We start from the raw sequence: 24,724 nt of genomic DNA on the forward strand, positions 1-24,724 counted from the left end.
TAAACATTGTGTCAAAGGGGTGTTTAAATGGGACACCTGCTAATACATAAATAAGACAGCTGCATCTACATTGTAGGCTTCAGGCAGGGAGTGAAAGCAGTGTGAAAATCTACTCGTTCAATGAAAAGCATTCATCGGACATGGCAAGAGGTTAGGTCAGGCAGTGCCAGGCATTTGCACGCTCTACTCCGTGCAGAACGAAGTAAATCAGGAACAGCAAAGGATGATGAAGCAGGTCTGAGTGGGACAAAAGAAAGGAGAGAAAACTGAGGACTAACCATGGTGGATGATGCCGTTCTCCAGCAGAGCTTGACCCAGGTGAACTCCTTCCTCTGGGTTGCCTGTCTCACCAATTTCCATCAGCCAGGACACAAACTCACTAAGGGAAACACAAAAACACCCACACACACTCATTAACAGAGAACAGAACAAAAATGCACCAAAAACTCCATGGGAAACTTCATCACATCACAATGTATGTGATCAGTGGAGAGATTTAAATTTACCCTTGATAATCTGTACACATGGAGGAAATAAGACAAGAGAGGAGACAGAGCCCTTCTGACTTTGTATGGACACAATTTATACAAAATGTATGTGACGCTGGCAACAAACACAATATTGGCAAAGGGGATGATTTATTTACTGTTGGGGCCATGTCTGTCTGTTAAAACAACCAGCAGGCTTTACGTCTTGTATTTTGCTTAGTTTAACTTTATTTATTTTGGACATGCAACATCATACTATCATATACAAAGGATTTAATTGGATCTTGGAAATTTCTTGCTGGAAAATGCAAGATAATTTTTGCTCTGCCTCATTTCCAAATGGAAAGCGAAAAAAAAACAGCCACCGGTGAAAAAAACACAGCCTCTGATGTTCTGATGGCCCCAATGAGCTAAATGGGATGAGAAAAGAGAACATAATAAAGAGATAGGATTGAACGCAGCAGCATCCTGTCTGATTACATCCTTGATGTCTTGTCTCTCCACAGAAGCTAAACAAACATGGCCAGCAGCACCAGAGGAATTCAGTGGAACTCACTTCCAGGCCATGACAAAGGCGGCTGGGTGTCAGCTTCAATCCAACGGAAGCATTTTAAAAAAATTTCAGAGAAACAACTGACCAAACAGCCCACCTCCGACATATTACACTCTTTAACCACTGATCCTTGACGTCTTTTCTCTTCACAAAAAACCACAGGGGAAAAACATAAGCCATAACAATGTCAATTTGTCAACCTCTGTATCTTAAGCATGGAAGAAAAAACACCCTGAAATGCTGAACTGTGGACTTCTAATAGCCTCATGCTGCAGACTGTATGGATTAAATCTGTATGGGGGACTGAGAGAAATGGAGAAAATCAAACACCCTCATATTTTAGACTCATTACATGAAGCACATTTCAACAAATCCTTTGTTCTTTGCCATTTCACATATAATATTTCTCTATTTGTGTTTTTGCTTGGGCACTTCTGACTAACTTTTGGAAAAAGTCCCATCATGCATTTCCCTCCACTAATCAGTTTTTTAATTATTTGAAACAAAAAGCGGTGTGAAGCAGATACAAAAATGTGATTCAATGTGATGTGAATAAGAAACTAGATCCAGTAGTGATTAGCTTAGTTTAGTATAAAGACTGGCAACAGCTAGCCTGGTTATCAAAATACACTAAATAGCACTTCTAAAATTTAGTAAGTAGTGCATCATGCTTATATAATTTGTAAGAACAACTGAAGTGTACCCCACCCCTCCACACACACACACACACACACACACACACACACACACACACACACACAGTAACCAGTCTTAATGATAAACTGAGTTAACCGCCTGCTGGCTATAGTTTCATATTTATTGAGCAGATTATATCACACATAAATGCAGCCAAAGCAGCATTTTTTTATTTATGATTTAACTGCCTTTATCATTTGAGTATGCTGACAGAGCTAAAGATGCATTCAAAGCAATAAAGAGAAGAGGTTGACAGAGATATTGGCCATGTCCTGCAGGACTTCCAACCTTTTCACTGAGCTCTTGAAGGGTTTTTCATCAACAGCTTTCACGACAAGCAGACACAAGTGTCTGTCATATGTAGAAAATACCAACATTCATTCGTTTTTCTATTTATTTCAGTTTTAAAATGGGTTGATAACGTCTGGCTAGGCGGCTGTCAAACGCATTTTCTTTGATGAATTACACTAGTGAAGAAAACAAACCACAAATAAGATTGTACCATTTGAATGGGAGGAGTTCAAGACACAGAAATAAAAAAAAGAGGAGGCGTGGAAAGAGAATAAAGGCAAAGCATTTCACAATGGAGGGAGTGGGCTGAGTTGAAGCCATAGGCAATGTGGTTTTCATCAGAGACATGTGATGCTGGTTCACCAATTACGCCTACATGTAATCATCTCCAAAATCATCACAGACAGGGGAAGTACAGAGGGGCTAGAGATGTATTTTTACCCGCAAGTGGTCATCCAGGTGTGGGTCAAATTGTCTATAGAGGGATTGGTTTCCAAAGGGAGCTTCACTGAGCTGCTTTCTCACCATATGATCTCTTCAAACTCAACAAGATGACCACAGAGGACTCGTGTTTGATCCTTTTAATATTTTCATCTGACAGATCCATTGGTTACACCGCGAGGGATCTGATGTTCTCTGTGTGGACCAAAGGAGAAAGTAACTCCTCACTCCAAACCACCGTGCCATGTAACTTGGCCACAACTATGTCCATTTGGACTTTTTGGTTGTTGTTTTTTTTTTTCTTTCTCTTCATGGCTTTTAAAAATAACAGTGATTTTGACATGACTGTTTAAGCTCGAGTGATTTTCAATGTGATTATTACAAGTCAAGAAATCTCTTTAAAAATTCCAAACAAATGGAAAACACGAGTCATTCAGAAACGTACTGGGGTGTTTACAAGGGTAATTCTCTGAAAGTCGAGAGAGGAACACAGTTTAAACAACATCAAACTGAGGCTGCTGTGAAAATCTACTTTATTTCCAACCCTTTTTATATTGTATCATGTCATCACTCAATAAAAATACTTTTGGCCATCACATGCAATTTTCATTTTCAAGCTCTTCAGCTGGAGATGTTTGAAGATTTTACTATCCTTATCCAACTTTCTCACCTCCCGGCCTACAATGTGAACGTTATTGTGAAAGAGGAACTTGTACTGAATGTGAGGAATGGGTGTAAGAATTAACGTTGTGAGTGCAAAATCCCATCAAGATTTTCTGGAAAAAGCTTTGAGGGTTTGAGGCTCAATGACAAGAACATTATATCACAGAGGAAAGATTGAGAATTAGGGGGTTGTGGCTGTTAATATAACAGAAACAGGAACTCACATAACACGTAAGTTACAGTCAGTGCCCACAAATGATGTGATTTAGAAGGAGACTGCAGGAGATCAAAAGTTGAATCGAAGGAGTGTTTCCTTTTACAGTATTAAAGTCTGTGCAAACCAGCTTCAGCCTCACCTTTTACTCAGAGTTGCAAAAAAAACCTGGCAAACTGATATGACACCAAGTCATATACTTCTGACATGATGAAAGCAAACTGCTGAAATGGGGGCATCAACTCATGCATACTTAAAATAGCTCAAGGACAGGATTTGGAGAAAAGCGTCCCTTACAGTAAATATCATCACCTATCAGCAAATGCAGAATAGATGTTTTGACTCGTCCAAAGTAAACATGGAAAGTGCACTGACTTAACTGAAAATTCAAGGACATAACACATTCACACAATAAGAAACACACACACACACACACACACACACACACACACACACACACACACACACACACACACACACACACACACACACACACACACACTCATACACAGCTGCCCTCTGGTATAAAGACCCTTCTACTGTAGTTACCTCATGTATCCCTCAGTAGAGAGCTTACTGTAATCTAACAAGGGCGAGCCGCACAGGGATATCTCCCAGTGATTTATGACTGGCATTCAATAGCCGATCTGTCCCCAGACACCACACCAATAATCCTTAAATAAGATTCATAGGCCAAATCTGGCTGGATTTGATTTTCCCATGATTGAGACTTCAGCTATACATAACACACATAGTCTCCTGAACAAAAAGTGCCGATGCGTTCTTCCTCCCAGCGGCTGTCTTTAGAAATTCACTACTATTTAAAAACTAAAGCTGGGCAGGAGAAACTGATCTTTTTTAGAAAAGTGCTCTGTGTAATCTGCATCCATACCTATTTTACATGAATTACAAACACATGGAAATCTTTAAAGTACAAATGCAGTATATAAATATTTATCCTGGTTTATTTGAAAAGCTCATGGTAGAGTCATCTATGTTGTCACTTATTCACTCCCTCACAGTTACAGAGCTGACACTAAGGTGACAGAGAAAACCCACAAGGTCTGTACACTCAGTCATTTCCTCATTGGACGAGTCAAAGTGTCAAGATCCGTGGCGGGAGCCTTACCTTCCCAGGAAGCACTTGGGGAAGGTGGTGAGCTTGCGTTTCCGGTCCTTAATGAGGTTACCCTTGGTCATGAGGTGGTAGAGCTTCTCTCCCTTCTCTGACACCATCACCCACGTGTCCTGCTCCATGCCTAGCCTCAGACCTACACAGGAGAAGGAGAAAGGGGAGGGTGAATATCATGGCATTAATAACTTTGCACTTCGCTCCGACACTAGATGCAACATCAATTACAAGCTGGAAAAGATTAATGTCTCTTAATTTTGCAAGATAATTAGGAGTGTCTGTCCTAATAGTCTTAGGCAGGGTTAATGTCTAACATTAGGAAAAGCTTATCTTCTAAATCTTAAAATGGGCAAAATAGAAACTGAAAATGTGTGTTTTCCTTCTAGGAAATACAATAGTTCTTCCTTAACAACCTAAAATCTGTTTAAGTCATGGATGCAGATCCCACATAATATAACTTCTCTTTAAATCATTCAGGTTATATTGCTTTATACTGATTTTCCCAAAAACAACATAAAGTATATTCTCAGCTATTTAACTCAAGACAGATGTTCAGAAAAAAAATCATAAAACATTTTCCTAACTGACTGTATTCAAACTGAACCGACCTTAGCCCTGACACTGATAAACCAAAGTGCCTTCTTACTTTTCCTCCGCTCTCTCTCTCTCATGATGGCCTCCAGCCACTCCTGCTTCTCCTCCGGGGTCTTGGCCATGCAGACGAACCACTTGTTCTTGGCCGTGTTGTGGATCTTCCAGCCGTTGTTCACTATGTTCCCGCTGCTGTGGTAGTCAGCTGTGAGGCAGAGGAGGAGAGCACACTGACAGCAACGACTCTGACTCCACTAGTTTTATAAAGTCCTCTCTTTGCAAGGGGTGGAACACCACATATCCACTTTTTTTTTTTTTTTCTCATTTATGCTCCGAGTACTTTTTTATGGTTGAAGAGGAGGGCCATCAATCAGTGGTTGCACTGATCATGACACTGTAAACAGGGTATTGTGATGCTGGATTCACACTAAATAAGGGTTAGCGCATAAAACACAGCAATAACATGAATGCAATGATTTGCTTCAGAGACGACAAAGTCAAATAACATAATGACAGGGACGCCATGGCTCATACAGAAAATAAAAATCAGGAAATGCACTGAATATACTTAATTAAGCCTTTCTTATAAAGGAGTGTGTGGCCAGTTTTTGGAGAAAACCTCCATTATAAATCTACTGACAATCTTGTACGCTATTACAGTGCAAACACAGGCCTCAAACTGATTTTTCCCAGCTCTAGTAGCAGTCTTATAGCCTCTCTATCAAGTGGTTCATTGATTATCGCTCCTCTCTTTTAATGAGATAAACAAGGGGACACACATGCAGAAGAAGGACTATCCATCAGCATTATTTACTACTGAGTCCTCAAGATACTCTCTCAGAGCTGCTAATTGTGATTTACCACCATCGCTCATATTATGCAGATGTCAAGAATGTCAAAACCTCCCGCAAATGGAGGTGAACTCTTGACCGTCGGATGAATGTCCATCATTATTTCCATGTCTTTGGAACATTTCAAACGCCTCTCCAGCTGCCCTCTGATTTTTCCCTCTTAGGGGCGTAACAAAAAGCCAACCATTACAATCATCAATTACAATTATATCCAAAAGCATGTACAGTGTGGTGTCCTTTATATGGAATGTCTCAAGGGCGTATTTCAACCTCAGGGAGCAAGTGTGTGCCTGGGAAAAAGTCGTGGCACTTTCATTACACAGGAATCCAAGCTAAAATACTCCTGTCGCCCTGGATCTCAGATTGAGATCTCCTGCCTGTGGTGCAGAACACCCACGAGTTACTGCACTGCCGCCTGCTTCGCCTGTTTATCCTCCCGCTCCCTCTCCAGACCCAAACCCATCCATCTCTCACCAAAAAACACCCAATATTACTGCCCATCTAGGTCCGCTGGAAACGAAATGATGGCTTCTACAAATATAAATGATAATCAGCGGCTATGTGAGGCCAAGAGACACAAGTACTCGAGTTCACCGAGGACTAGCGCAGCACAGTCCCAAGGATATGTAACTATAGATGTCTAAAAAATGTTTATAGGTAAATCTTATTTTTCCTTTGGCGATCCAAGTATAAAATCACAGTTGTGCACCAGCTCAGGCCAACGACTACGTTGTCAACTTTCCCCGAGTGGGTTATTACGGCATATTTTTCAACCCCTGTTGCCAGGACTGCTAAAATAAAAAATGTGGATCTGAGAGCAAGTGAAAGAGAGAGAAAATCAAAACCGTGTTTGTCCAAAATTAATGTGCTATCCTTTTTACAGCACAGCTTACCTGTGCCATCATCCACATTTTCCACCTCCATCACCTCCGTGTTGATTCTTCCTCTGAAAAGGTAGCGAGGACCCTCGGTGGATGTCTTGCTGTTTTTTAAGCGCCTTCAACAGACAGAAAACAACCACATGAATGAACCAACAAGGTTTAATCACCTGATGTTATTACTTAAAGTGTAGTTAGCAACACCTACAGTCCATTCCAGCTTTCATAAGGGAATGAATATAACCATTTGATGTAATCAAATTCATGTGTATTTTTCATATGTGTTTACCAAATTAAGAGAGGAAATATATCTGATTTACAGAAGTTATTGGGTCATGGCAACACATTTTTTTTTCAGTAAATGGATTTTTTTTTTTTTTTTTTTGTACAACCTGCCGGCACTACACTGTATACAACACGTAAAAGCCAAGCACAGCAGGCGGCAGCTTGACCGGTGGTGGGTAAACAAAAGCTGCCAAAAACACATACAATGGATGTAGCAACGTTAGCTGTCGGATCCGTGAGCAGCAGCAGCACCACAATAGAAACTACTTTATAGGGAACAGCCTATTCATCAAGTGTTCTGCCTGCAGAAACACAACAAGAGCCAGCAATCAGCAAGAGTTTTGTACTGATCAGAATAAATGATCTATTATCTGATTTACTGCCTCAGAAAACTACCTGAACGATAACTCCGTTTATATAAATAATATGTATCAAGAAAGGGTTGTTAATATCACCTCCTTGACTAATAAAATGTCTTAAAGTAAAAAAAATAAAATAATAAAAAAAAATGTACTTCTACAAGTTTCTACTTCTCTAACTTTAATTTTTTTTCCCCCTTGCAAAAAACTAAAATGTTTCCCAGAATACATGGCTGCTTTTCTTTAAAAAAGTTAAGGAAGTGGTGCAGTGAATTATTTATAAGGCCTGTGCTCTAAATGCTGTGTGGGAGCACGGAGAAAGAGGGAAATTCGAAATTAGCATAAACAATATTTTCATTCTGTCTCTTAAAAAAGTACACACCCTAATGAGAATTAAAATTCGTCTTCTGCTTTGTGGACTTTGTGAACTGAGTAATGAATAAAAAGTGGGTAAACCTATTTTTCTTCTTGCAGTAGACCAGAAGCTTGTCGAACAGGAAGAAAATCCTCTCTTGTATGTTCCCAGCGGAGATCTTCAGCAGGACACCCTGCATTAGCATCTCCGTGCATGTATCCGTGATGTTGGAGCCCTGGAAATGGTCGAGGGGGCAAAGGTCAAACAGACAGCGGAAAAACAGAGAAGAGTAAGAACAGATACTTGGACAAAGATCTGACACACAGAGGAATGTCGGTAAGAAGTTCAAATCCAAACTATAAACACATCTTAATGTGACTTTTTAAATATATTTGAAATACAAAATATCTACGCTACAAAACATTTCTACAAATTATTTCTATACCACTGAGTGTTCACATGTAGTTTCTAAGAAGGAGGAGGGATTACAGAGTGCAGCCTTTCCTGTTCCCTCTCTCAGGGGTCTGTAAAAACACTCCCTGCATCCTCACAGCAGATTGCTGTGGGACTTTAAAATATGCGGCCGTTAATAGCCTCTATAGAATAACATCCCGTCCAGTCAAACTATGTGTTGCATTGTCGCGCCTGGTCACTATATTGGTTGGGGTTCCTGCTGCAAGTGATAAAGTGTGCTGTCTTTTCCCTTACCTTGCCTGCTCTGGGAATTTATGTACCACGTTTGATCAGCCCTTCAGAGCTAAAAATAACTCCCATGCGCACAGAGGCGGAAAATGTGCTAAGCATTTCCTCCTGCTGGAGACATCAGCGGGCCAAAACATATTCCACTTTTTCCTTCTTTCTCTATGTGCCCTTATTTTAAAATTCTTCTTCTTCCGTCTCTTCTGCTGATCATTTCTCTCTTTTCTTCCCCTACTCTGTTCCTCTATATCTTTTATTCCTCTCTACACACTTCTTTGTCTGGTCTCCCGCTCTTTCAGGGCCCATGACCAGATGTTAAAGTAATTTGCAGCCGGTGAATGTGTGCACACCAGACACAGAAAGGCCAACTTGTCTTGGTCACTTCAAGGGTCCAATAGCAACATTACACCCCTCCAGACTGTAAAGCTGCATTTCCTTAATGGAAGAACCAACACTTCCTTTTTATGTTTCATGGCATTTTTAACAGAACCTCCCTCCCATTTACTTTGTACAGCCCTTTTAAGTTTTCTCTACCTCTGCAGCAATTCCCAGTCGCTTCTCTTATTAGTCCTGTTCCACACCAAAAGTCTGCACAGGTTACATTCAGTCTAAAAGTTAAGCAACACTTAAAATATTTAGTCATCTGTTTCATCCAAAGTTCAAACCTTTATTTTTATATTCAGACAACTGCCAGACATAACAACTGCAGAACAGGATAAAGAATTAGGAATGACAAAACACAATATGTTATTAATTGGGGACAAAGTATCGTGGACGTATTGGACTGTGAAGTGGTATTCGGCAATTACCAGGACAGATGAGAGAATTGTTGAAACTAAAAGAAACTTAAATAGATTTTAAAGGTACTAATTAAATAAGAAAAGAGAATGTGAAGTAAAACACAACTGGAAACTACAACACTCTGACCTAAAATTAACATATTTCTATGGTGCACTGTGACAAAACACAGACACTTGGAACATGAACCAACTGGCAATCACAGCCCTGACAAAATGCTGGCAGTCATCACCATGGTGACCACGGCGGACCATCGCCCTGCGTCTCCCACGCGAGGTGAACCTGCCAGGATGCCCTGAGGGTGGCCAGCAGTGGAGCAGGTCAGCAGTAACAAGCAATCATCCCGGGCAGGGGAGCGGGAATGGAAAAAAATAGCGGCTCTTGCAATCACTCCTCATCCCTCCCTCCATCATTCCTCAAACACCCACACAGAAAAACAAGATGCAACCATCACTCACTTCTCCCTTTTTTTTTTTTTTTCTTTTTCTCTCTACTTCTCTCCTCTCCTCTTAGTTCCACGTTATTTAGAGGTGCAGAGCCTGGCGTGCAGCAGTCAGAGCTCCAGAATGAGCTAATGTTTACAATTAATAAAAGTGCTGAGGGGAAACCGCAGAGTGGCTACAGCCAGGAGTGTGTTGCGTACAAGATGTCACCCCACCCAACTCTGAGCCTCATTCTGATTGCACTATTCTTAAGAGTTTTAGCTATTTGTTTGTGCATGTGTGTGACTGTGTACACCTAAAATAAGTAATCTCTTCAATTTAATCACTTTAAAATAGAATTTATATAGATTCTAAACTATTTCTCTAAATCCATTTGATGTTTTACTTTTTTCTGGTCTGTATTTATGTTAATGGTTTCAAGGTTCTCTTTTTTTGTCACGACGCTGTCCAGTTATTGTTTCTTCAGTGTATTTTACTATGAAGCAAAATAAATTTACTAAAAGGCTTTCTCAATGACGTGCTAATACTAAAACAACATGCTTATGTTGTCAGTGACCCTAAAACAACACATTCAAAAAAACTTTGAACATCTATGAAGAGGTCTAATCCTGCTCTGCCGTATATTCTCTTTTCTAGTCAGTAGCAACAGTCTCTTACTGCCTACGTCTTTGTTAGAGGCTGTATCAGCACTCGCAGCGTATCTTTGTCAGCATGTATCCAGGAAGTCTTAAGGCCCTATTTATATGAAGCCAGGTCAATTACATCAGCATCCCAGCCTCTTGCTTTACAATAACCACCTCTGGTTTCCCTTTCCAACCACCATTAGGCCTACTGACTCTTTATTAAGCCAGAAAACAAATCAAAAGGCAAACTCTACACACCAAGAAGTGCAATTTACCTGAGGATGATTGGATTGGTCAACCAAAAGCATGACAGCTTTAAGTATGGCTTCATCTGAGCGGAAATAATTTGGCTATTGTGAATACAAGTCATTGTTCCCAACGAGAACAAGAAAGCTTAAAAGGCTACAAAAGTCAGGCCCCTTGGAATTATTTTTCAATTGCTGGCAAAGGGCTAAGTGGCTTTAAATAAGTCATGACTTTCGGCTTTGTAGGAGAAAGCTCAGTTGTGACTCAAAGGGGATGAAAAACATGACAACACAGACAGAAGTGAGTAGTTGAAGTTATTAGATGAAAGTTAAACACAGTGTGTTGAGTTTCATTCAGGCCCACCTCCCAGCCCTCGATATGGGACTGCCATTCCTCCAAAATCTCCAACTTTTCCATCTGTCTCTTGGCTTCATTGATACTGGAGCACACAGCTTTCATCACCTGCAGAGATTCCTGTACCAGAACGTAGTCGTTGTGCTTCTTAGGGGTCCTCTTCAGCAGCTCCTTTGTGTGTAATGATCACACAAAACATGTACCAAATGTTAAATAACAAACAAGCATAGCCAAACGGTTTTAAAACACATAAAATATCTGCCAAATCAGAATCACAATTTACATAACATGAAAAGCCTGCAAGAATAATATGTTGCATTTCCTGTCTACGCACATTTTACCCTCCAGTGGTGCTTGAGGTGAGTGGTTCAAACCCTGCCACAGTCTGGCAGAAGTGATGGCTATCTTTGAGTGGATAGTATAAACACAGTGTTTGAGCATTGCAGCTACTACAGGCCTGATTTACACTCTTCTGCATCTATCTGCAGCCAACGGTGGCTATCTGTGTCACTTTACGGAGAGGAGGCGACCCTGGCAGCTGCAGGACTTCAAATGGCAGAGCATCAGATTACCCCCTTATTATTATAACATCTCTGTGCACATGCTGGTGGCTGTTTAGAGAACGCCTGGGTGAATTAATAGATAAATGAGACGGGACAGCTCAGATCACCAACTCAAACAAGCCTTTGAAAATGTATTTCATTTCACTCACGTTTCACTTTGGAAAATGGAAATTTTAAAACCAACAACTGGGGAGTGCGGGTATGAATGAGCCCAGTCAAAAGTGTCTGAATGTGCAGCTGGGCAGGAGAAGTGATGATAGGTCTTGTGTTATTCCTGCAATGTGGTTGTACCGGTGTACTAACGAAGAGACGTGTCAGAATATGAGGCCAGTGTTTCATTAGCAAGGGAGAGGTTGATGTGAATAGGACGGGACAGCCCTAACTAATGACTAGGTGGTGGTGAGTGAAAAGAGAAGAAGAAGGTGGCACATGGGTGTGGTATCTCTGTAACACATGGTTACCATGCACAAGACCATACTCACTCTGAGCAGCAGTGGGTACTTGCAAATCCTCTGAATAGGAGCTACCAGGTAACCCTCCAGGGGGACCTCTGTGTTTTTTCTGCCTCCCAGCAACATGCAGTTCTGGAAGGGAAGGGAGGGGAGAGGAGAGGAGAGGAGAGGAGAGGAGAGGAGAGGAGAGGAGAGGAGAGGAGAGGAGAGGAGAGGAGAGGAGAGGAGAGGAGAGGAGAGGAGAGGAGAGAGAGGAGAGGAGATTCAACATTTGTTTTTTGTTGTCAGAGTGGTGTTCATTTTTTATGTATGGATGGAATAAGCAGAGAGGTCATCGTGTAAAGTCACATATGAGATTTTATAAGATCATATCTGCTGCTAGGTGAGCAAAATTGTGCAAAAAATTGTTTGCCTGAATTTAGTCCTAATCTTAAAATGTTAGTGGCACTGGAGGAAAAGTGAGATGGGTGTCTGGGTGTGAAGTTCAGCAGGGAGTCAATACAATGACTGGATGTACAAAACCACTTGGCAATGTATCCAAAAGCTGAAAAAATTGTTGAGTGTGAATTGTTACAACAGTCCAACTGTATCAGAGAAAGTTTTCCTTCACTTGATCCAAGTGCGTCTTCTCTACATGTGGTAGGTTACAAGTAATGAGGTCAACAGCTAACATCCATTCTCGCCTCCCTGAAATTTAGATGAGGTGCTGCTGAATTACATTGTAAACAATAAACCAGGCTTTACAGCAGTCAGTAGGCCAAAGGTTTAATGGAGGTTAGCGGATATCCCCACCCCGGTCACTGCAGGGCCTGAAAGGTGACCTGAGGTATATTAGCTCATGGCTGAGTGCAGTTTGGAGGGTAACACAAGACCCGAGTGGCCCTGATGGAAAGGTCAAGACTATAAAGACCCCATTAAATCAAAGTCAATTAATATCTTTGCCTCCTCCGGCATCTGAGATTAAAGACACACATGAACAGTAAATTAGACATAGATCTCTTGCCACCACTCTTCTCTGATGGAGTGTAGTATGAGCATGTGTGCGTTTCATCTCTCACTCCATCAATTACAGTCTAAGAAAATGTCATGTGCTTAACCAGAACTGGCCAATCAATACAAGCAGGTTTGCGGTTATACTCTGGTTCTTCTAGATGTGTAACTCTGCTGTAGATCTCAATTTCAAAGGACTCTCTTTTTATGGAGGTCTTGAAACATAAGGGGTAAATGGGATGTGTACAAACTGTCAAAGCCTTAAAGTGAAAAGTGTGAATGTAGGATAAAAGTGGGGAACTGTGGAACAACGGAGAAGAAAAGGGTGAGCATGTTGACCTCGCTGAGTGTAAGCCAGCAGTAGGGATGTAGTCCTCTTTTTGTTCTCGCAACATGATGCTCCCCTGTGGAAGTGAAAGTTTCTGAGAGCGTCTGGACAGGAAGAGGGAGTCCGCCCACTCATGGGGCAGAGTCACATCAGCTGTCAGACACACTGGAACATAAAGTACAGGGTTTTACACTGTCCAGCTGCCATGTGTGGGTGACTGTGTGTTTGTGTGTCTAAGAGAGTGTGGCGGTGTGTTTTCAGATGTGAGCAGTTCCCAAGGCCACTCATGAAGCCATATGATCCTGAATTGTGGGCTTTAGAAATATCTGTTTTTTTGAGAATGTTTAGCTTATCATATACGGTTGTTTGAATAATATAGCTGTACATGTTTCTTTTATTGTTTCCAAGAACTGAAAATGGTTTCTCAGACTTGGACTTAAATACTGAGGTTTTAGAGCATTGCCTGCACCAAGTTCAGCGCTGCTTAACGGCATGTGTGTGGAGGTTTAAAGTCCCTTCTCACCAGTAAACATGTCCTGACGCTCCTGATCTTGTTGACCTCCAGCAACAGCCTCTGGGCCTTCTCATGGTTCCCGCAGTATTCATCATAAATCTGAAAACGGCTCCTCTGAAAGAGCCAGACAGAGCCAAGGTGAGAAGGATGCACAAGGAGTAAAAGGAGAAAATAACAGAGAGAGAATAAGAAAGAGGGTGACAAAGTCAAACAGAAAAATGGAAAAAAAGAGAGAAGGGCATCCCGATATAAATAAAGTGAGATAAGGGCAATACAGATGACAGAGATACTGACTAGTAAAAGAAAAAGGAGAAGCCAAAACAGACCAGAGAGCAGACATATAGTATAATGTGTAAGACTGGTATGAATTCCTATTCACACTTATCATGAAATACATAATTATATTGTGTGTGTGTGTGTGTGTGTGTGTGTGTGTGTGTGTGTGTGTGTGTGTGTGTGTGTGTGTGTGAAGAGGGGGCGGGGTGGGGGGGGGGGCATAGCATGTATATCCTGTCATCTGCCTTGCAGCCATATGACCGACAACTTTACACCAAAGCTATTCATATGACATTTACACTCCATTGTGTTTGAGAGCCAGCAGTGGGACCAGACCACACAGCCTCTAAATCCCTCACTACAAAGACACTACAGAGCAGCAAAAACAGTGCACAGTCTTCATCCTCAGAAGACAAAGCTGGTGATCTGAAAAGACATAACTGTCACAACACGCAGGGCCGCTGACAAAAACACAACTTCAGGATTAACTGTAAAGCACGCTCTTCTTCTTGAATCATGTTTTCTAAGAGGGAAGTTTATGAACTTCCAAACTGATTTCACTGTTGTCCAAAAGGGAGGAGTGGAGTCTTTAGTGAGTATGAAACCACAGTGCCGGCCTGAATCACAAGAGGAATTTCGATTTGAGCAGTCAACTGTCCAGCTGGCTTACTTTTTTGTGTTTCGGTATCAAAGTCAGATTGTGTAATTCTTTCTTGGAACTTTTATGGGATCAACAAATTACTGCAGAGAAGGAAACTTTGACAAAGCTACAGAATAAAGGTGTGTTTTATTTGTTTGTTTTATCTCTCTGGACTCACATGGCCACTTACAACTGAATTATGATCATTAGTCGTGAGTTTTGCTTTGAAGTTTGTCCCATTTTCTCAATGAGGTCATCTCATCATAAACCTGACTGTACCATCTCTACTGCTGGATCATCCTGTCTTTCACCTGCACCAACAGCAGCCAGCCAAAACTGACACAGAAGTTGCCTTAAGTTCAACAGAAGGATGGTTTAATTTATTAGACTTTGAAAGCCATTATATGCGAGTGTGCCTCGAGGCTCTGCATCAAAGCAACGTGATATATAGGGGGAAAGAGCAGTATATCTCAGTCCCAGCAACCATTAAACACATGTGCACTCTTTCATCATAAGTAATCCAGAGAGACAAATTGACAACATCTGGAGTATTTTATCATTTTCAGGAGTATTCGTAGACATAACTGTGCATTTAAGCTTTGATAGTCATAGAGATAGAGATTTTTTTAGATTACAGGCTCCTGTGAACCCAGGATTATTATGAACTGAGATTGCATCAGTGCGACGGAGCTTTCAGGGCTCGGACGAGACATCATAATTAGAGGTGTTGAGATGACGTTCAATTTACAGCAGAGTAAGTATAAAGCAGTCATGGGTGCACAGAAGCAAATGTTACTCACAAAGTGCAAGAAGCAGCGCCCGATTTCATGGTGAGCATGAGGGTCAGGCTCCAGCAGCTCCTCCACCATGGACAGGAAGTCTTTGTGAACGGCCAGGATCTCTTCAATATTGGAGAATAAAACCTGAGAGAGAGAACGTGAGGACGTTGGATTGGCAGCTAAAACAAAGTATGCGAGTGTATGTATGTTGGTTTTTGGCATTTTTGTTCCCTCCATTGCAGTTCCAAGGATTTGCTGAATCGATACTTTGGCATATGCTGCTTGTTTATGGTCAGTGTGGTGCCAGGCGGTGGAATGTCTGAGGCCACAGAAGAAAGAATAAGGTTTCTTTGTAATGAGCATCTCGGCTTGAAGCGTCTTTGATATTTGAATTTCAAACATTATAAGAGATATTTTAACAGAAAAGCTAAAAAAAAAAAAAAAAAAAAAAAAAAGGGACACATTTATAAGATATGTTGTGTGGAAACTTTCATGTGGCGTTGACTTCTGCCCTCATTTATGCCATTTTATGGTGATATTAAATGACAAAACTATATGCTGACGCTGGATGGAGAAAGAGGCAAGTGAAGTAAAATCAAAAGCATGCAAACCAAAAGTCTTTCATGCGTGTTTCGAGGCTAAAATAACCTTTAGTGATACAACAGCAAAAAATCTATTTAAATGTGACCAATGGAGGACTGGATGTCATTCAGCTGCTGTGACATCATGGCTGCTATCTAAAACCCCCTCTGTACAGCATGTTTCCACACAAAACATGACGTGAGAGGAGATATTCCAAAACATGGGACGTGCAGTAAATATCTACTGAATGTGTGTTTACCTTCAAAAGTAAGCAGGCTCACAGAAACACTCCCACTGCGAGAGAGCATTCTTTATTATCCTCCAGCCGGAATCATTTATAAATAGATTATATTTACAGCTGCTTCCTGTATCGCCCACTACTTCTTTCTCCATTCAGAATTTGGCTATTTTAGGTTGAAAGGACGCCCCATACAAAGGTTTATTTAGTTTCCGATGTAATTTCCAAACTTTTCGTGGATCAGGTTACTGAATGAAAATAAGGTTTGTGTGCAGTGTCAGAGTAAAAGTCAATTACCTTCAGTTTTGTTTTGTTTTTCAAATTTTAATTACACAGTCGCATACCTCACAGACGGCCCCTCACCTTAACTGTTTCCTCTGTGATGTTCTTGTCGATTTTGGTGGCTGCGTACTGGTTGAGACGATGTAGAAACACCTGAAGAGGATCAGAAAAGGAAAGCAACCGTTAACACTTTTGAACTGGCCCCAGGATTAAATTACTTTGTGGCATCTGATCGCTTGTTCCTTAAACAGCCCAAATAAAAGACTAGATTTGAGGCTTTGTGTGCAGCTGCAACACTTCACTGCCACAGTAAATTGGTAACCTTCACAATGGAGACCTGATATTCCCGAAACACAATCTTCGTGAAGGAAAAAAAACAAACAAAAAAAAAAAACCACAATAACTGCAGCGCATGGTATTTCAAAGGCAGAATTAAGTGGCTATGGATGTGAGCTGGAGAGGCCAACAGAGTGTGAATTGAAATGGACAGAAAGTGCTCTTGCTTTTTCAGTCCCTGAGGACGCTGGTTCCCAGGCTGCTTCACTGCACAGGCGCTCAACAACCTATTTAATGCTTCAGGGCACTTTCTGAGAATGGCAAATTAAGATGTGCTTCAAACGTGGTCTTAAAATGTGACTAAGGAAAAATTAGTCATTTTCTGAACTCCGCCTGAGGGAAAGCTTTCAAAGAAGACATTCATCCAACATCATGTTCCCGACGAGAATCTTTACGTTTATGTGTAAAATGCTCGGATTACAGTTCGCCAGACAGTGATCTATATAAAAGCTCCGGAAAAAACTAATTGGCTGCATCACACTTTAATTTTGATTGATGCCTGTAAAGCACCTTACTTCAGGGAAGCTATGATGAAATCAAGAGCAAGGCTTAAAAATCTAAACTTTCACGCGAAATTACGTTTCATCACTCTGCTTTATCAAACTTGGTGATAAACAACACCATCCCTAATGATCATATTGCTGACAATTCTGAATGTAAAATGTTACATTGGCATAATATCACAAAAATACACTTGTGTGACATCAGCTTTGTCTTGCTCACATTTGTTTTAATTTTTCCATGTTGCAACACTAATTTAATTTATCCTCTAAAAAGCATAAAAGGCAGAAACCCAAGTAAAATACAGGCAAATATGAGATCTGTAAGTAGTATAAAGCAAACTTGTCTCAAGTAAGTAAGATTCATGCTACTGAAGATAAATAAACCAAAATGAAAGGAAAGGTGAAGCAAAAAGTGTTCGTTGAACCAGCAATGATTCAAATTGTGTCCTTCAAGACACTACTTAGAAGACAGAGTTTTCAAAATGCAGAAAAGCTGTAAAAACTTAAATCCAACTCAATCAATGGCCTGTCATGGATGACACCAATCCTCGCACAAAGCCAACGCAACATGACAGACAACATAACAGGCACAGACACGGTAGTAGATTTTGACACTGACATTTCAGCAGCACAAATCCTTCATGATACAACGTGACAGAAACCGGCAACAGCAGCTCTGTAAACACATAACCGGCATGATTAAACTCCACACTGAAAGGCAGCGAGATGTACGCAGTCTCTGTGAGTGCAGTGAGAACACTCATCTGTCTCTGCAGTTAACCTTAACCATGGGCATCCCTTTACCGCCCCACTGAGGGCCATAATGCCATCTGTCACCCGGTGCAGCCACACAGCGGGCAGCCTGACCCGAGCAGCCTCAACATAATACGACCACAAACGCATGTAAACAGGTTGCTTTAATGAGCAGACAAGCCAAGAATTATTCCTTGACACCGAGATCTAAGTGAGTGACTACACTGAGATTATTGAAATGTTTCACTTGATTAATTGTGAGCGGATGGAATCTACATTTCCAGCTAATTACGGGCCCAATGCTTAGTTAACTTTTGTAGGAAAACAAGTTGACTTGAAAAGATTACTGAAATCATCTTAATCACATTGTATTGACATCAAGCTGCACTTCAAAAGGAGCTGTCGAAGGGAATGCACGAAAATAGGTTTGTGGTTGGGGAGAAAAAAAAAAAAGTGGCTTAAATAATCAGCCTCTTTGTTGTAGGCCAACTCCACACTGATTACAATTCTGTAGCTGCCTTGCCTCGCAACTCTGCCACTCACTAGCATTAGCATCTGATTAGCAAGTCTAATATATACAAACACTGTCGAGCAGATTTCGACGGGCCCTCGCAAGGGCCTGACAGGGCTTACTGTATGTGACCTGAGCTGAGCAAAGGCAGTGCTAATTTCCATCAAAACTTCCTATCATCGATAGACACTTTGTGAATGGATATTATGCAATGCTGTCACCTGCAGTATCCTTCGATCAGACTGGAAAGATACAATCGATGCTTCCTATCATCGATGTGTGACATGAAACATGGGCTCATTAGGGAGTTTATCGCTTCAGTATAATTATGAAAAGTCTATTCATGAGGAAATAATCTCTATGTCTGCAGAGCACTAATTATACTGTATATCTATAGCTATGCGGGACTGCTGCAAAAAATAAGGAGCCACACTGCAAATGCTTATCAGATATAAACAACATAAAAAAAAGCATTTGGCGTAATGGAGAGCAGGGACTCTAAATCTGATTGGATGGAGATAATAAATAGTGTTATCCCTCAAAAGATAAGAGATTGTTTGTTTTTGTTGCACAGAACTGGTGTAAAACTGAGAACATCTTTCCTGTAGTTTTTAAGTTCGTAAGTTTTAAAGTCGGCCAAACAGAAAACACACATAACAGTCTGCACAATTAATTCGAGACACAGTTCTTCCTAGAATTGTGGATGGTTCAGACTTGATTTGTGGAAACAAACATGTCTCTTCCGAGGAGGCTGCCAAGGCTGCCTTGTTGATGTTGTTAAGAGACTAGTCCTGGAATGGCTCCACGGACAGTGAATGGGAAGCTGACTGACTGGATTTTTGGATACAGTAACAGTACCCAGGGTGACTGTGAGTACACACTAAACCCATTTCCAGGTCTGTAGCACCTGACAGCGCTGCATAAATGTGCAGCTCGTTTGCAAAAGCCTTAATGTATTTTATCTAAATGAAGAATTTGTGTCATCCAAATCCAGAATTACAATTTGGTTTTGGTGGAGCACATCCAGGATTGGTCTCTTGGTTTCATCGCAGAGCAAAGCATCTGTTTTTCTGTTTAACACTTTCAGTGCAAGATACTACTGACAGTTCTATTCAAGATAATAAAAATGACAAACATTAATTGCATTTAAGATGGATTTTCTTACAGCAATTTCAAAACAAAGGCATGCAGAAGTGCTGAGAAAGTGTTGAAGACTCATTCTTGACTCTTCCTCACAATTCAAGTAAGTTTCTGATGTCAATTTATTGGAGAAACATTTTCACCATCCTCCTTCACGCTTGCTGTCTTCGTCCTCACATACGGTAACAACAACAATTGAATTCCAGGGGACATATTTTGTTCCCTGGGACTGGATGTGCTCTCGAGCAGGAATCCACCATGTCTGGGCACTGGCCGCAGCTGAATCACAAGCACACTTTAATGCATTTTAGAGCTCAACAGGAGCTGTTCGTGATCCGTCACGCTTTCTCTGACCAAAAATGTACAGGCTTTTTGAACCGAGCATAAAACACTGAAAAATAAGTCAAAGTTGCATCGGAAGAATGTGACTTTATGAATATTCTTTGAGGTTTAAATAGTGTTTTATTTCATCACTAACATATGTTCAAGATAATTGGAAAAATTATGAGGCAAAGTGTTGAGCAAAGAAGACAAAGAGGAAGAAAAAAGTTGCGGAGGACCAAGGATTTTCTCACAGCATTGTTTCCATTGAGAATTAAAGGAAAGCTCTCATCTCCAAAATAACATCCATTCCCACATAAAGCATGTGAGTGAAATATTTTCACTTAAAAAAAAATTAGCATCATCTGCTGTTTTCCTTTCTACATATTGGACATACAGCACATGTTTTTTCTATCCTTAACCGCATCCAACAATGAACAAAAACTCTCAGAAAATAATTTTGTTCTTTGAGGTCCAGGTATAATCACCTGGATTGTCACTGAGGGGGGACTACACATTAAAACCACATTTAAGTTTTCATTACTCTACAGAGCAGCTGGGTGTGCTGAATAAATTGTTTCAAATCACAGCATGTGGCCCTACATGTCATTAATCAACAAAGGCCCACATGCTGAGGGCCACAAAGACATGATGGAGGAAATCATGGCTGCCTCATGACAAAAGTGATAACCTGACTTCGACTGTCACACTAAAATTGGAATCAGGAAGCAGATATTGGGTTCAGTTTGCTGATCTGCAGGCCAAATCACAGACCTTCCTATTACAGACTCACAATGACTGAGCTTTGGCCTGGACAGCATAAAAAACTGCCTCAATCTCATGTGTGACAGCTCGCTCAATAACTACAGTTTGCTGAAGTATGCTTTCGGCTCAGGAGTTGGGTGGTTGAAATTACACCCTGTATCCTCTGGACTTGAGTGTCCTATAGGAAAGGAGAAAAGCAAACACACCGACCAGACGACCAACCTGGTTCAGGACACTTTGTGAATGGATATTATGCAATGCTGTCACCTGCAGTATCCTTCGATCAGACTGGAAAGATACAATCGGCGGAAGACAAACCACTCCCCCCGCATATGTTTATCTCTTTGTCAATGAAACAGATGAATCACACCAGAGGAGTTTGGCAAAAACAGGCCACTTGCTTCCTCAAATAAGTAAACTTGCAATGACATAAGAGCAGGACAATGATGGACATTCTTGCATTTCAAAAGGCGGACAGTATATTTGACAAACCAAAGCATGTGTATGTGCTTGTGGAGAAGAGAATGAAGAAAGGGGAGATGCATGCATGTTACACAGACGCACACCGAATAGAACCAGCTGTGATGAGAACACGAAACCCACTCAGAGAGGAAAAGAGTGTTAAACAAATCCAAATGAGCAAAACTATACAACAAGTTGCTTTGATTAGAAAAGCGGAAAAAAATAACTTGCAGCTTCCATGCTTTAGAAATTAGTCAGAACTACAAAGCTTTAGCCTCGAACATCTGCTTATGCATTCAAATTAGAACCATTGGAAGAGTGGGCAGGAACACGGGGCGCGTTTGATGTATTCCATGTAAGACACCCATTTTAGGTCCTTGTTGATCAATTGGTTCAACTGTAGAACAACCTGCTCTTAGTAAAAATAAAAGTGGTGACACAGCTTTATTAAAAAGAGTAAAAATATTAAATGCACTAACACATTTTTCAGCACAATTTTCAAACGTATACTGTTCCCAGAGTTAAACCTCTTTTTTTTTTTTCTGTAATGTGCAATCTATTGCTCACTATTGAAAAAGGTCCAACGTGAGTTCATTGGCACTGGCCATCAGTGCAAACTGTCTCTCTAGATAAACGAATAGACCTTTCTTCGTGCCTATTAGAGAAACTGCCACTTTTGTCCTCTGACAATTCACTGATTTGCTTTGTTGTCATGACTGGAAGACTGGTAAACACACACACACACACACACACACACACACACACACACACACACACACACAAACGTCCTGTGTTTGTTTTTCACTTTCTGTATATTGTGAGATTGTTTCAAAAGAAAATATTAATTTATAGGGATTTGTCTGCACACTTGTACGGGTAATGAATTTATCACAATCCACCATCTATAAAGGAATCCTCTCTTGTTAACAAATAAAAGAGACGAGACAAAGGCCATTCAAAGCCAGAGACGGATGCACGAACAACAGCTACACACGCAACAAAGCCCACTGGAGTGAATCGGTAGACTGTGAAGCTTTTCTCATTAGCATAACAGTGTTTCTGGGTACTGTATCTATGTCTGTGTGTATTTCTTTGTTGTATATCTTTCCCCCATAACAGCAGAGAATAAAGTAAAGCGCTGTGATAAAGGACAGAAGGTTACAGGTGTGCGAGCAGTTCAGCACCCTCAGGCAAGCGTTTAAAGCACCCGAGTCTCTGATAGTGCTCTGTTGCTGAGAAAATGACAGAGTGGAGATAGACAGGGAGAAGGCAGACAGAATAAACAGACAGAGAGGAAGTACAGAGGGAGAGGAAGAGAAGGAAAAAAAGACAACCTTGTTTGGCCTTCTTAACATCTCAGCCCTGTGGGGAGGATATATTGCCTTTACCAAACTTCCTGCACAGAGGAAGTGCTTTTAAACCGGAATTCAACATCACAGGGTTAAATCTCCTGCACAGCCATACCTATGTACACATCCCAAATTCCTGGCAAGCAAAAAACTGAACTTCCCCTAAATACTGACCAGAGACAAACAGTCTCTGGTGCCGAGAGCACACTGGGAGATATCCGAGAAGAGAGAAAAGGCTCTTTGTAGTGATGCCCTCCTACAAGCCAGGCCTCTCCCGGCTTCAACAGGTCCTGATGACACCTCCAAGAGTCATCCTGTGCTTCCCATCTCATTAGTCCTCTGAATAGTTTTCCCAAACTGGCCTGTTTCTTTCCACTGGGAATGTATACAGGAAACAGTCTCTATAAATACAGCGGGGAATGTTAATATGTCAGCTTGGGAGTGGCTATTAGGGCTCATGTACACAGGTCTCTTGTTATAAATTAACTACAGAGATCAGAGACAGTAGTCATTTTACAGGATCTTCTGGGAAACAAAACCCATTTGTCAGTGAAACAAATTGACCTTAGTTTAAAATTCAGGCTGTATGCACATCAAAAAATAAATAATTTAGTGTTGAAGTATGGATTTGACATAGCAACATATATATTTCATGATCTTCAAATTTTAGGTAATAATAAACTGCCATCCAAATTACTGTGATTAACGATTTATTTGTTTTGTTTCTGTTCATTTTATGTTCTATTATAGTAGAAGCCTAATAACAGTTTAATATTACACTTCTTGGCATTGAACATTTGAATATATAAATATAAAATGATGTTTCCCATTCAAGCTTTATAAACAAAAATGGCACAGAGCAAATATGATGTCAAAAAGAAATGTACAAAATATGAGAATAAATTACTGATAATGACAGACATAATCAAAAATAAACAATGTATGACAGAGGTGCTAATTCTCCACTCATGTTTCATTAAACCATGGCAAGAGAAATGGGTGCAATGACATGACATCATCAAAAGAGCTCCAGTCAAACCTCAGCGTGGAAATAAAGATTGAAATATAACATTTCTATTAGTTTTATCCAATGGAATGAATGGTATTCAGTGGAAATGATTTATCACAATTATGCAAAAATAACTGCAGTCAGGCCAGGCGATAATGTAATAACTGGGACAGGCCTTGCAACATACTGTAAGTGTGCCTGTCAGAAAAAAGACGATAAGAGATAGCAAATGGAAGAAATTTGGATTTTTTTTTTTTTTTTTTTTTTTTTTTTTTTCTTCTTCTTTTGAGGAAATGACTGAAATGGAAGGAAAAATCTGGCTTGAGTTTAGACCAGCAAGCAGCAAGTGTTTTGAGGCACCTCCAGGAGCTCACTATTCTGTGAACGTTATGAAAAATACTTCATATAGATAAAATAGATCAAATAGATAGATAGATAGATAGATAGATAGATAGATAGATAGATAGATAGATAGATAGATAGATAGATAGATAGATAGATAGATAGATAGATAGATAGATAGATAGATAGATAGATAGATAGATAGATAGATAGATAGATAGGACACACAAACGATATATACAAAAATAAATAAATACAACTCGGGATGAAAAAAAGTGTCAGGTGCTATGACACACAGTGCTACATTATCTTAGGCTGGTGTTGAACAGTCTGACAGCCGTCGGGACAATCGACCTGCGGTAGCGCTCTTTCCTGCACTGAGGGTGCAGCAGTCTGCCACTGAAGGAGCTGCTAGTCTCATGGAGGTGGGTAGAGGTGTTGTCCGTGATTGATGTCAGCTTGGCTAACATCCTCCTTTCACCCACATCCTCTATGGAGTCCAGAGGACTGTCCAGGACAGAGCTGGCCCTTTTGACTAGCTTCTTCAGTCGTCTCCTGTCCCTCCCTGTGCCTGCACAGCCCCAACAGACCACTGCATAAAAGATGGCAGACGCCACCACAGTGTCGTG

The 24,724-nt window shown here is 40.7% G+C and overlaps 1 protein-coding gene across 2 annotated transcripts in view; it reads right to left on the minus strand.

The window, feature by feature from the left end:
• The window catches only part of prex2 (phosphatidylinositol-3,4,5-trisphosphate-dependent Rac exchange factor 2), an 86,679-nt gene that overhangs the window by 53,747 nt on the left and 8,208 nt on the right, over positions 1-24,724 (minus strand). The window contains exons 2-11 of one of the 2 annotated variants that reach the window (XM_069151673.1): positions 16,686-16,757; positions 15,524-15,646; positions 13,817-13,921; positions 12,006-12,107; positions 10,970-11,131; positions 7,899-8,032; positions 6,814-6,917; positions 5,125-5,274; positions 4,476-4,617; positions 279-379 (exon numbers count right to left, since the gene is read on the minus strand). In XM_069151673.1, the coding sequence (XP_069007774.1) occupies positions 279-379; positions 4,476-4,617; positions 5,125-5,274; positions 6,814-6,917; positions 7,899-8,032; positions 10,970-11,131; positions 12,006-12,107; positions 13,817-13,921; positions 15,524-15,646; positions 16,686-16,757 (1,195 nt within the window). The remainder of the gene's footprint in view (positions 1-278; positions 380-4,475; positions 4,618-5,124; positions 5,275-6,813; positions 6,918-7,898; positions 8,033-10,969; positions 11,132-12,005; positions 12,108-13,816; positions 13,922-15,523; positions 15,647-16,685; positions 16,758-24,724) is intronic. The other variant, XM_069151674.1, reaches the window with a different exon arrangement.

Source organism: Embiotoca jacksoni, unplaced genomic scaffold, assembly GCF_022577435.1.
Source record: "Embiotoca jacksoni isolate LCO1_2020_lvr unplaced genomic scaffold, fEmbJac1.0.p SCAF_17, whole genome shotgun sequence".
Taxonomy (NCBI): Eukaryota; Metazoa; Chordata; class Actinopteri; family Embiotocidae; genus Embiotoca; species Embiotoca jacksoni.